This window comes from Gobius niger (genome assembly GCF_951799975.1).
Source record: "Gobius niger genome assembly, chromosome: 1".
NCBI classification, from domain to species: Eukaryota; Metazoa; Chordata; class Actinopteri; order Gobiiformes; family Gobiidae; genus Gobius; species Gobius niger.
The window spans coordinates 29,767,463-29,781,362 of NC_136852.1; the positions used below are offsets into that span (position 1 = coordinate 29,767,463).

General features: G+C 43.5%; 1 protein-coding gene across 1 annotated transcript; it reads left to right on the forward strand.

Moving 5' to 3' along the window:
• Positions 1-13,564, forward strand: akap1b (A kinase (PRKA) anchor protein 1b). The gene is made up of 11 exons (XM_079554640.1): positions 1-145; positions 4,894-6,146; positions 7,942-8,048; positions 8,318-8,444; positions 8,677-8,804; positions 10,721-10,898; positions 11,028-11,178; positions 11,295-11,362; positions 11,453-11,526; positions 11,762-11,827; positions 12,786-13,564. Exons 2-11 carry the CDS (start codon positions 4,919-4,921, stop codon positions 12,846-12,848), a joined length of 2,190 nt encoding a protein of 729 aa, XP_079410766.1. The 5' UTR covers positions 1-145; positions 4,894-4,918; the 3' UTR covers positions 12,849-13,564.
• The last annotated feature ends 336 nt before the right edge of the window (positions 13,565-13,900 follow it).

Genomic DNA, 13,900 nt, shown 5'->3' on the forward strand with positions numbered 1-13,900 from the left:
TTTAAAGAATTGATGCTAGTCGGTCAGCACGTGGGGAGGAGAGTGACTTTCCACAGTTTCCACAGGGACACGGATTGAACATTTGCATACTGATAATATTTCACTGTTGCTTTCATCGTGGCGGCCCCGAGGACCTTAAAACACCGTAAGTAACCCGATACCGGCTGATGTACATTGGTGCAATGTGTAAAGAAGCAGAGAGAGAAGGCGCATCATGCTAGTTTGTAGCAGCAATATCGGGTACGCGGCGTGACTTGTTTCAAACATGCACTTTTCGCGCTCACAGCGGACAATAGTTAGGTGAGATCCATACAGTAGTGCTACTTTTCTTCGATGCAACCTGCGTGTGGTATGTTGTAATGTGGGCTTCGTGCAGCAAAGCTATGTCATTGAACCATAAGCCCATACATCCAACTTTAGCTAACCCTGGTGACGTTGTGTAACTTTCAACGCACACGCCGAACAAACGTCTGCGTTATATTCACTCGCCAAACAATCTGCTTTCTATGAATTCATGTTGGCTGTAAACAGAGTTGTCTGTGACCCTTTATTCATTCAGTTTTCGTTTATCCAGGCCGGACCGGCTAAGTGGCTAACGTGAAGGTCTGAGGCCCGCGTCACTACTTGATTTGCGTCAAACGTGCTTCCTCCTCGTACGGCTTTCTTGCGATTAGTACTATAACAATATAACGGCACCGTCTCCGTTCTCGCAGGAAACGTAAAGCAGTCGGGTCAACCTCCAATTTCGGAAATTGATGCGTTTTCAATTGCGCCCCTGAATGACCTAAAATGGCCCAGGACTGACTATTTACATTTGTCGAACACGTTTTCCTTTGCATTGCTGCGAACGAAGAGCGAAATGCCATGTGCTTTTTCAGGAATCCACGATATTATTGAACCTTTCCCTTGTTGTTTTCGTGTTTGTCCCAGTTAAGTTGCCATAGCGGATCATGTCAGAGCGACTCACGCATGGGCAAAGCACTTTTTGACACAAATCGGTCACGGACTCGTATTGAGTAATGACATTCCACCTAGAAACGTCCTCTACCCATCTACGGTGTAAAATCCCCCTTTATGGTGAACACAGCCCCAAGTACAAGCGATATTTTAATTTTTTATGAATAATTACTTTGGTGGTGATCTGTTCCCTCCCCCTACATGTTGCATGCGTTCATGGTGAGTTACAGGATAATTGTTTATTTTGATTTTAAATTTACAAAATAAATCGTGCTGTTTTAAACGTGTAATGTACTGTAGCTGTGTTGCTGCATGGCTGTTTCCCTGACCTAGGTCATTTCCACCTTTGGCAATGATGGCAGATGAAACTCGTGCACTCCCCCTACCAGTCTGGAGCAACAATGAAATCTTTTTTCTCTCTCTTAAACCCACACAATCTAATGTTGGCCTTGGTTTAACATACCTTTTGGAGACTGCCAGTAGCAATGCAGAGCAACAGGTTTTTAGGAAAACAGAACTGTACACCTTGAAGTTTTAAAGCGCTTGTGTATTAGCTCTCCATTTTATTTGCCTTATTCGTCTTGATCTTTTCTTGACCTTGCTTGCCGTTTTCCTCGGTCTTATCAAGAGGCAGGCCTTGTAGTGCAACTCCAAAAGTAGCTACGTGTGTGTAGGTTAGTTCATCATTGGAAGGAAGAAAAATCAAGATAAGAAAAATACTTTTATTGCAACCTGGCAGCGCAACCAGCTCCAAACTCTGAATGTTATTGCATTGAACCTATTGATAATGATCCCCAGACTTTGTGGCTTATTTTTTTTCAAAAGTAGTTAAGTCTGCCGCTTCAGTGAGCCCATAACCATGTGAGTGCTGTTTTGAGGTTGCTGGTTATGCGTATAGTAAGCTGCTTAGGCCGGCCGCCCACACGAGACTCCCAAGACATGTAAATACAGCCACTCCCCTATACAACTGAACTGCAAGGTCATAGTCTGCAAACCAACAGTGAGGTCAATAATGATAAATGTATCAGTGAATGCCAGAGTCCAGTGTAAAGGCGGGATTTCTTTCCTCATTCACTTGCGGTCGGGAAGTCACCTTGATCAAGGTGAATGTTGGTTTGCACCGTTTGTAGTTAGAATTGAACGGTCTGTAATTTAAGAGGATCACATACAGTGAGAACCATATGTTTACACAGAATTAACTTTTATTTTTCTCAGGTCAATTAGAATTTTAAAAATGATTTCTATTTGTCAAATTCCAGAAGAATGAGAGATTGAATTGTTTGCATAATTTTAGTGAAGATGCTGAAACTGGTAGGAGTTTGTCATCATCCACAGTGAAACAAGTCCTGTACCAACATGGGCTGAGAGGGAACTCTACCAGGAAGAAACTCTTACGCCAGAAGAACACACACAAAAAAGTCAGTTTGGAGTTTTCAAATAAAAAAAAGGACTTTAATTTTTGGAGACATATCCTGTGGTCAGACGGAGAAAAAAATAATAATTCTGGCCATAATGACCATCGTCACGTTCTCAAAGCAAACTGCCAAACTGGTTACAAAGTGGCTTAAGGATGATAAAGACAATGTTTTGAAGGGGTGATGGTGTGAAGTTAGAAGTTACACCAGTTCTGTTTGGAGGAATGGACCAGAATTCCAGCCAACTATTGTGCGAAGCTTGTGGAAGGAAATCCAAAACGTACAGTTTAAAGGCAATTCTACCAAATATGAATGAAATGTATGTAAACTTTTGGTTTTGTATAAAGTAATATAAAAAATGTATAGACAATCCTATCTCTCATTCTTATGGAATTTTGTTAAATAGATTTTTTTTTTTTTAATTCTAATTGACTTAAAAAAATAAAGGTTAATTCTAGTTTCATGTCTGACAGTGAGAAAAACATGCCAGTGAGTATTTTTATGAAGTGTATATAAGCATCTGGTTTTCACTGTAAGTGGTGAAGGAAATTAATTGTGTTTAAATTGGTACGCTTTAATTTCAGATGCATTACCGTTCATGTTCAATTAAATAACAGGAGTCAGAAATGGTTACTAAGAGTGTTTAGGTGAGGTTTGAACTTGTAATCCTACGTGGACAAGCACTTAACCCACAGAGCCACTGTCCCTCTTGTTTTCTTTCTGTTGTGAAATTTGTCGTCTGCATTGGATCCATTCTTCAACCAGGATCTTGGTCAGAATTACCCAACATTTCTTTTTTTTTAAGTTGACAAATAACCGTTATTATTAATAGTATGATTATTGAGCAGTCCTACTTTAGATCATATTGTTCAAAACACTAATACATAGATACATTTACTTTGTTAATTAGATTATTTTTATTTCTTTGTTGTTGTTTTTTACAGTTATGGCTTAAAGGTGCATTAAGTACAAGTATTTGACTGTCTGAAACTGACTGTCATTGTCTCTTCCACTCTTTCTGCTCCTAGAAGAAGTAGAATAGGGGTGTGACTAGTGGTCCAAGGTGAGGGAGTAGACCCAGATCAGCCACATCTGTTTGTGGTTTCAGAGCATTAGTACATTGATGGTTTACCTCAGTGGGGAAAATAATCCAGATATGGATAACAGTCCATAAATATGCTGTTTTAGATCTTTATTGTTTGTCACTATCAAAAGAGTAAGATGTTTGTAGTGGCCGGAACTGATTGTTTTGATCAACAGTTGGGACCGTCGGACCCATGTGTTTGTCAGACCTCACAAACAAGTTGGGCCATAGCTTTCTAATGTTTTTGTTCTCTTGTCATTGACACAGGAAGAGAGACGTCTGACACTGCTGCTGCATCGGTGTACTCTTTCCCCGCTACTGTGGGAATGAGTCATTGGGCCAATGCATAATTCAGTGTAGACTCCGACAGCTTCCAGACGAATGCCACAAGTGTCCTCATTGGAGGGTTGTATTCTAGGATTAACGTTAGTTAGAAGCTAAAACATTTCCCTGTTTGCAAGTATTAATTTATCACTTTGACAGTTTGCCATTTTCCAGAGCATTACCTTGGAAATGAAATATAGATTCTCTTCGCTGCATTTTAGTGTTATGGTGAGCTTGATTAGTCAGTCTTTATCAGGATACAATTTTGACAGTTGTAAAAGCAAAATGTTTCCTCTCACAAATAAGATGCATTAAAATGTTAGGTGGTAACATCAAACCCATCTAATACGATAGTCATTTTTGGCCACAGTGAGAGCTTTTGCAAAAGCTGATGTGGCTAAAACTAAGTTGCTGTATGTTGTCCAACCCTTGCCCTGTGCTAGTTCAGCTCATTGGACCAGTGGTAGCTGTAGTTTGGGGTTGCCCTTTCCTCTGCACGTAATGAAAATCTCCCTGACACAGAGTATATATATAGGAGGAGGCAGTTTGTGAGTGAGCAGCTGCCAGTGTGCGCCGTGACTGGGCTCCTGCCTGGGTCACATGTGGTGCATACCTCTTAATGCTGCTCTGATAAGGAAAGGCATGCGCTCGCGACCTTTTTTTAACATGACCTAGTCCAGGGACCGAAAGTTCACAGGGCACTATGGCTCTCATTGGCAAGGCTTCGTTAAAGCTGCACCCAGGGGCTTTGTTGAAAGGTAATGGCTGTAGGTGGTGAAGCTGCATATGAGGACATATGTTCACATGCCTTTTCTTATTTGAGGCTGCACTGATTGGGACTTGATTAGGGACTGGTGGAAGTAGGAGAGAGTTGTTCATTTTGAAGCTGATTTTAGCAATAGGACTTTGCAGCCTGTACCCTCATTCTGCTGTCTGACCGGTGTAAACTTGCCCTTTAAATGTGACGTGACATAGGAGCCACCACCACTGCTGCATTATATTGCAGATCAAATAGATTCGATACCTCTTAGAAAAATTACACTGACACCCCCCCCTCCCCAAAGCCTTCAGCCCAATTTGAACTCCTCAATCTGTTTTTTGTCTGTGTTGCAGGTTTAGCCGCTAGTGTCCTGTGGAAATGCCGCTGAGGTTTCGTTCTGTCGTGCCCTACACGCTGCCCGGAGTCCTCGCCCTGATCGGCTGGTGGTGGTACATCTCCCGGAAGAAAGACCGACCCTTGGGCCACGACGAACTCAAGCGCCCCCCTTCATCCGCGAGCCTCCGAGCATCTCCAATCGAGGGAAGCAACGGGGTCATTGAAAAGGCCACCAACTCTCCCACAGAAGAAACCGAAAGACCAGACAGCCCTTTGCACATAACGGCTAAGAGATCAGATCATGATATTGATTCACATGTACAAGACAATGGAGACACACCTTTAAGGGTAGAAGAGACATTAGATGACAGTTTAAAGGATGTGGCGCAAAACCCATTGCCCGTGTCTGAATTGGACATTTGCGAATCAAAACAGGAGATCGCGTTGTCCGCACAGTTCACCAAAGTTTGCAGCTCGGAGGCCAACATTTCCGAAGAGGTGAGGCCAGAGCCAGAAGGAGAGGTTGCCGCAGTATGCACAGTTAGCCCGTCGCAGAGAGCCACGCCGCAAGCTGAAGCAGAGATGACCATTTCTGTGCAAGATTTTCACCAAAATGTCCTCACAAGCACGCCGTCTTTGCCAGTATGTACAACAGCAATGCCAGATTATACAGTTTGTGAAAAGGTAGAGCAACAGCCAAAAGACGTTGAGCCGGATTTGGAGCTCCTAGCAGCCGATTTGATTATAGAAGTGATATCTGCAGCGACGCAAGAAGTCATGGGAGTTGAAAGCTGCCCGCTTTTGGAAAGTACTAGAATTTGCTCACACGAAAAAGAAAAAACGGAGCACTGGGAACTTTCGACAGCGAGCGCTGACGACCCAAAAGCGGAGGATGGAGTCTCGAATGGATGCAGCATGGATAATGTTTTAGCCACTCCATCGCAAAGATTGAATTGTTCGGCGCAAGCAGCACAAACCAAGCCAAAAGAGGAGGAGGTTTCAGTGGAGGGTTTGGCCTGTAGCACAAGCCAGTCTGAGGTCAGCAGCGAGGACCTCCACCAAACTCCAGATAATATTCAAGTGACTGATTTGTCGACGCAAGATGAGGAGACGCCGATCGAGGCGGCGTCAGGGGATGGAGCGGAGCAGAGGGCCCTGAGCGAGGACGGGTCTGTGGAGGGCGTGTGCGACCTAAAGAGGCTCAACGGGTCGGCTCTCGGCAACGGCGCTCACGGCACCGATGCTGAGACCGACCAGTCCGGAGGTGACGGTCGGTATTCCACTTATATTTACATGATAGTTTCCCCCAGTTTTGCTATTACTGTGGTTCTTTGTAAGGATTTTAGAACTCTGCTGCCACGTCTGTCCGGCAAACGGTGTCCAGAGTTTTATCCATCCAAAAACAGGCCACTGTTTTTTGCATACTGAGATAAGTTCATACCTGAGCTTAGACGAGTTGATATGTACCTGTCTGGTCTTTACATGAAGACCAAAAAGACTAATAATGTTGTTAGCGTTTAGCCTCTCCTCCTCTATGGACCCAAACGGGGTGAAGTTACAAGCGACCCAAGTACAGTAACAAAATTAAGCAAGTCGATTTTCTAAGTGGATGAAAAGGGGTACTATATTATAGCACTTCGATGTCCGCTCAGTAATATTTTTACTTTTTTATCTGCTTAGAAAATTGATATGTTTAATTTTGTTTAACTATACTTGGATCTTGTAACTACTCACATAACCGTAAGTAGTTAGTTAGGGGAAATGTGGAAGAGCTTGGTCACTTAGAGGAGAGGAGGAGAGGCTAAACGTTAACATATTTTGCGTGACTGAGCACAGGCACAAAGACCAGACAGGTGCGCATCAATTCTTATAAACTCTGATAATAACATATCTCAGTATGTAAAAATGGTGGCCTGTTCCTTTTTAAATAATCCAGTGTTAGTGATGCAGGGCCCACGTCAAGGCCACCCATTTGGTTAAACTTAACCTTGTAAATAAAATAGTTTCTTGGACGAGAATGGATCAGAGAAAGTAACGGCCCGTGTTTACATGCATGAGTCTCGTATGTGCTTTTAGGCCGTATTCACACATGTTGGAGCGCTTTGTGGGTCGACCCGAGACTGCCCGACTTTCAACACATCTACTTTAAAGTTGGTTCAGTCCGTGCTCGCATGCGCCCGCTCCAAACGTCGCACCATCAGCCACATATTAACGACCAGCTGTTCGCTGAACTTATTCCTATGACGACGGCCATTTACCGGTCAATGCGCTGACACATGTGCGCACTTCCCTGATGTTACAGGGAGGAGGTGTGGAGAAATACGCAGAAGAGAGAGACATACTTTGATATAAAGATGATCCATTTTGCTTCGTCAGATCCAATCGTCCTGTCAGGCAGCATGTGTGCATTAAAAATAATTTATTTCTTTGCGCAAAAAAGAGAAATGAAAGTGAGACTAGTTCAGCCTCAGGTCGGCCGCCTTCACACCCGACCTGCTGCGCATCAGAGTGTGAGTTGTACCGCTCCTGTGGACATTGGCCTAAAGTGCCGCTGTCGGGTTGAGAACCCTTTAGGTTGACCTAACTAGAGCCTGTGTAAAAAAGGACCTTAAACAAGCACTGTCCCAACTCCTGAGCAAGTAAACAAATGTATGGTTTACAATAATTTAATGAACTGCGGATGGAAACAAGCCTTGAGCTCAATCCGGCTTATTTACAGCACTGTTAATTAATATGCACTGTCCCATTCAAATAAAGGAATACATTAAATGAAAATCATTTTATTCTTATCAAATATCGTTGGAAAACATTCACACCAATTGGTTTCCTGCCTACGCCTCCTATACTCTGGTAAAATAACATTTTCTGTTTATAAAAATGCAAGCAAAAAGGACTCGACTTGTTTCAAGTCGAGTCCTAACGGGAAAATTAGCAGTACGAATATGGACAACCAACACTGTACTTTCAACATGAATATCTACGTGCTAGTCCTGTATAGTTATGCATGTAGTCACAGTATTCTTTTTTCCAAATACTTGCCATTCTTAACCGCTGTTTGTACGCAGGCTCAGATGTGAACAGTATGGACTCGGTGGACAGCGGCTGCATCGGAGAGAGCAACCACTCTTCGTCCAGTTCAGAGGTCATCATTTGGGAGATCGAGGTGCCAAAGGTAATTCTGACTACATCAAACGTCATTTTCTTTTGGTCAGGCCTGTGTTTTCGATTTTCTCGCTTGTTTTTGATTTGTTCAGTGTCTTAAATTTGCTTTGAAAAGTACTATTGAAAAGTCATGTATGAAATATGGCAATCTCTTCACACTGCACAAAAAACGGAAAACTACAACGTAGATATTTGCAGACTAACCCTTTCAGGATGAAATGAGAATTGATGTAATGGATGACTGAGTTTAAATGATAACGAAGAGTCCGTCTGTTGCAGCACCTGGTGGGACGGCTGATTGGAAAACAGGGCCGATACGTGAGTTTTCTCAAGCAGAGCTCCGGAGCCAAAATCTACATCTCCACTTTACCGTACACACAGGAGTTCCAGATCTGCCACATCGAGGGTTAGTACCTGTCACTGTCTCCTTAAGAAACAAGTATCATTGCTCTTTAAGTCTGCATATCCTGCAGGGTTGCTGCTTATAAACCTGTTTTTAGTTTTTTCAGAATTTTCAATCAATAGTTGCCTTTGTCTTGACATTCCATCCATTTGAAAGATTGAGTTCAGATTTGCATTGGTTTGTGAAAGTCTAAAGAAGTAGTTAACTAACTTTTTGTTTGTATTGCTTTTTTCAGGAGCGCAGCAGCAGGTGGACAAAGCTCTGGCTCTGATCGGGAAGAAGTTTAAAGATTTGGACTTGACGAATTTGTACGCTCCTCCAGCTCCTCCGCTCACACTGCCCTCACTCCCCATGACCTCCTGGGTAAATTGATTAGCTCTATAGGTCTAAATAGCCTTTTCTACAAAATCCAACTCCAGCGACTTCTTGTGAAACAGATGCAGCTTCACCTAAACAGTTTAGGCTAAATTCAACTGTTGCATTTCGCTTGGGTTTGATTTTCTTATTTACAAAGCACCAAAGGGATTTAATGTTAATGTTATTGTCATCTAATCGCTCTAGTTAAACTTACTCGCTCTGTGGCAGCTCCTGTCTCTGCCCCTGTTTCTGCAGCCTCAAATAAACACCACCGCGTTGCCTGGGTGACTGAGCGCAAAACGGATCCGTAAAAAATACGTATTCGAATCGGATTGAACAGGAGTATCTCATAAAACAAAACCGTACTTGATTCGTGGAACGGATTTGGTAAATACGTTTTAACAATCGGTGATTAGTGCTGCGTAATTAAAGGTCATCGTCCGGCCAGGGCAGGGGGCGCTGATGGCGGGGCGGCCCGCTCTGCCAATATAATGGTAGGGGAAACACCGGATTGATGGATGCTGAGATTGCAGCACACAAGAAACTGGAGGCCCAGGGGAAGAGGAACGAGGACAGACATTTCATTGATGTGATCAGGAGATGCATGACTTATGATACAGACTGTAAATATGATATAGTTTATTTTGATGTCATTTAATATATTAAAACAGAGAACCCACAAAGTTTACAGTTCACTTTCACGGGCAAGTTTAGGGCGCACTCACACTTGACATCCGAACCGTGCCACTCTCTTGCTCGTTTGAGGAAAGGCCTGGATGCCCCGAACGGCCCGCGCTCACACTTACACAAACGAACCGAGCCGTGGCCGAGCACGAGGAGTTGTTTACAAGTGCACGTGAGCAGCAGCAGCGCAACATAATGCGGAAGAAAAAAAAACCTATACAGCTGCATGAAATAATGTCTACTATGAGCCCTGTCAAATCTCTTCACTCAATATAATAGTCGCTTTTAATAAAGCAGAGAAATGGAGAAGTGCGCGTCCCTCTGTCCCGCTCAGCTGAGGCGGGGGGGGAGCACCTGCCGCTCTGAGCCTTTCTTTGGAGTCATATACAGCCTTCAAAAAAAGGCTACGAGAACAGAAGATCTGACGCTCAGTTTATGTCATTCATTGCTGCTTTGGCCACTGGTTAAACAGCTTTATGTTGGTTAACTCCTGGAAGTCTACGCTTTACGTTACGACAAAGCACTTAACACGAACACGCACCAAAATCACAGGCGATAAAAGCACCCGCAGGTTTTATCTGTCCCACTAAAGCCTGCGGCCAAACCAGGTACAGTAGCAGAGAAGCTCGGACACAGGGCGGGAGAAGCGCAGCCGCTCCCGTAAAGTCAGCCCGAGACGCGCGTGAAGCGTCCAGGGCGTCGGGAGTGAGCAGTCGGGGAGACGAGCGGTATGTGGCCGGGGGTCCGGGGAGCCACCCGGGAGCGAAGCGCTCGGGGGCCGGGGAGACGAGAGCGAGGCAGCCGCTGCTCTGTTTGATAAATACAGCCTTTTCTCACTGTTTAACGTGACAAATGCACCCGCCCACACAACAGCCGCTTGTATCCGTGCGTGTGCGCAAACACGAGCAACCGAGCCACGCTCTGGCCCACCTCCTCTAAGCGGGCCAAAGTCCGGAACCGAGTCCGTCTCGGGCATGGTTTGATTGTTCTCACACTACACAAACGAACCGTGCTGAAGGGGCTTTCAGCGCTTGGGCGCGGTTCGGATGGACAAGTCTGAGTGCGCCCTGAGATGATGTATACTATTCTCAGCCAGTATTAGTTCTTTATTTGGCAAGAATTCGATTTTCTCCCAAAAATATGAGCTTCAATATTGGTGCAGTGAGTTTTGGTAAATGACGATGAAGTGGAAGGTGGTTTATTTACTTGAAATGTAACTTTTTTTTTCTTTTCTCTAGTTGCTGTTGCCCAGTGGCGTGACGGTGGAGGTGATCGTCGTGAACATTGTATCGGCCGGTCACGTGTTTGTTCAGCAGCACACCCACCCCACGTACCACGCCTTGAGGAGCCTGGATCAGCAGATGTTCCTCTGCTACTCTCAGCCCGGGACGCCTGCCCTACCATCGCCCGCTGAAGGTAACACCACAGTAGAACCGTGGTCTTTGAGAGGCTCTGAGGCGCCTCTGCTCGTCTTTGTAATGTCCTGATTTGTTTTTAGTTATCGTCTGTTGTTTCTAACCACACTAACGCGGTGTCTTGATGCAGTCGGCGTGATCTGCGCGGCGCCGGCTGGAGAGGGCGCCTGGTGGAGAGCTCAGGTCATCACCTTTTACAAAGAAGCAAACGAAGTCGAGATCCGATACGTCGACTACGGAGGATACGACCGCGTCAAGATCGACTCACTGCGGCAAATCAGGTCAGAATCCACAAACGGCTCTGAGTCCCACCACTTCTTCCATGAACGTACAGTGGGGTCAGGAAGTAGCGTCCCTGTGCTGTAACGTTCTCTAACTTCTGTAACTTTTTCTCCAGATCTGACTTTGTAACGCTACCCTTCCAAGGTGCTGAAGTTTTGCTTGACAACATTGCTCCACTTCCAGGTAAAATGTTTTTTTTTTCTTCCCATTTGAAGATATTTTTTTGTGCCTGTGATTACGTATTTGACTTTTTAAAATGACTATCTGTTTCAGGAGAGGACCGGTTTTCATCCGAGGCCACGACGGCGTTGGAGGAGATGACCAGAGGAGCAGCACTTCTCGCACAGGTTTAAATCATGTCCAAGAATCTTGTTTTTGTTCATAGATGTGGTTAGGGCTGCATGTTAATAACAATCCAATAGCAAGGACTGCAGTTATGTTGGCTACTTGTATTAGTTTAGCTGGTCTTATTTCAGCCTTATTTCAAAAGTTAATGGTCCAGCGGTTAGATAGTAATCCTAAATGGTGCGGCCCTGCTTGTAATCCTGGTATTTTATAAATTAACTATTGCTCTGTCTTCAGGTCTCGAACTACGACAACAACACTGGGCTCCCATTGGTGCATTTGTGGAACATGGTCGGAGATGAGGTAACGTAGAGAGAATTTTATCCAATCCAAAACATGCAGTTCACTAGTTTCCTGTCGGGGGGGAAAAATTAATCTACAAATGTCAAAAAACTTTTGACCCACCCACATGACATGCTTTATAGTTTTGAGGTGCCTATTGTTCTTTGCAATTAGATCTTATATTTTAGTGCCTCTGCGGTAAAAGATCTGTGTCGTGTCGTTATGCTCGTGTAGTAGGCTAGCTATTTTAAAACAATTTAAGTTGACGAGGACTGTAGACGAGTGATAGACCACTTTTACTTTAATGACTTTATTCACTGATACGAGTAAAAGGCATTTTCATCAAACGTACTTCAAGACTCGTGGTAGATGGAGTTTTATAAGAATTTAAGTTAAATGATATAGTGATAATTTTTATTGAATATGTTTGTGTAATACGCAGTGATCGGAGGATAAAGAGAAACTATCGTCAGGATCCTGCTTCAGTCTGTCACCAACACTCTATTAACACGCAAAACATAATTTTATTTATGATGAATGGATAAATCACGAGTTTAAAGCTCGCACGGTTTGAGGAAAGGCTTTGAAGTGCTGGACATAGTGTTTTTGTTGATGTTTTTTTTAAGTGAATTTCCTTAAATAAGCACCGTGTCCTCAGATGACCAGCTTTCTATGAACTTTGAACTCTTTTCAAGCCTATTCGCGGGTGACCCTTGTAAACAACTGATATCTAAAGTCAATAACTTTCCCGTGATATTGGAAGCAGCCGGTTTCTGCACCGAGTATGCACATGCACAGCAGCTGGCTTGCAACATTAGCATTGTATTATTACCATTTAGCCCTGGTTACTTCAGCACTGACCCCTGATACGGTGAGTGTGGCCTGGACAGGAAGTTTATTTGCCCACAGGGACCTAACATTTGAATCACTTTTAATATTGATTTATATCTTGTTTTTAATTTTCTTTCTCTCGTTCCAGGTGGCCTCTGTGAACCGCACTCTGGCTGAAAGAGGACTCGGCGTTTGGGTGGACAGTTTCTAAACGTCACAAACAAATTCGGACCCACCTTCCTTTCTCGCCACTGGATCTAGGAGGATTTTTCTTTCTTTTTTTGTTTTTTCTTTCTTTTTTTTTCTTTTTTTCACCGTTTTGCCCTACGCCCTTAAACTTTGAAAAGAGAATTAAAATGATTTGCAGGCATAACCCACGCTTACCCGCCACTGCTTCCGACAACACAGCCTGGTTTACTGTACAAAGGAATAAAATGAAGAGATACTTGTACATTTTTAAAAAGAAAAGTCTATATTGTAACTAAATAAAGGTTCGACCGATATATATATATTTTTTCCCCCCTCCCTCCCCACATTTTCAACTAATGATTTTGCCGGGAGCCCTCAAAGGAATTCACCTTTCTGCTAGAATCCATCGCTTTTGATCGACGTCATTTCATAAATTTTGTGTTTTTTTGAACCAGCAAACGACTGACATTTTTTCCTTGACTCGTCAGGTTATAGCACTACACGATTCAACCGAGGGGAGACCTTTAAGGCATGCTGTATTTTTTGAAATGTTTGAGGCCAGAAAAGGCGAGACGCAAAATCTCCGCCTTTCTGTGAATTTATTTTTTCCGCTTAGATTACCAGGAAACACGAGATCGCACTGACATCTAAAACTACAAGAATCACGAACTGTAAAGCTTCTCTAACGAAAACGGACACACGACATTCAAGTTCGCTCATTTCTCATGAAGCCGATGTCTTTTTGAAGTACCAGAAACCGGGTTCTTTCCAATCATGGTTCACAGATTTGAGCGTATGGCTTTTGTGAGGTAAATAGTTTTTTTGATTGTTTGTTTTTCGAGCGGTAGCTTATTAAATGTAAATGATTTATAATCGTCCATACACATTGACCCCGGCACATCTCAAACGTTGTGTGCTAGTCATGAACTGCGAGAAATAAGAAGCCTGACTTAAGAACCTGAATCATAAATGCATAAGGGTTGTCTTGACATAAAAGGAGCAGAGATTGGCAATATTATGACATTATAATCTCCTGAGTAACTAGAAAAATGGGATGTTGGTTTAAATTGGCTT

Excerpts from the sequence above, each read along its gene's own strand:
- akap1b (XM_079554640.1), top strand. The coding sequence starts at position 4,919 with ATGCCGCTGAGGTTTCGTTCTGTCGTGCCCTACACGCTGCCCGGAGTC. Across the intron at positions 10,899-11,027 it reads CCTACCATCGCCCGCTGAAG|TCGGCGTGATCTGCGCGGCG; the intron begins GTAACACCACAG and ends GTCTTGATGCAG. Across the intron at positions 11,179-11,294 it reads GACTCACTGCGGCAAATCAG|ATCTGACTTTGTAACGCTAC; the intron begins GTCAGAATCCAC and ends CTTTTTCTCCAG.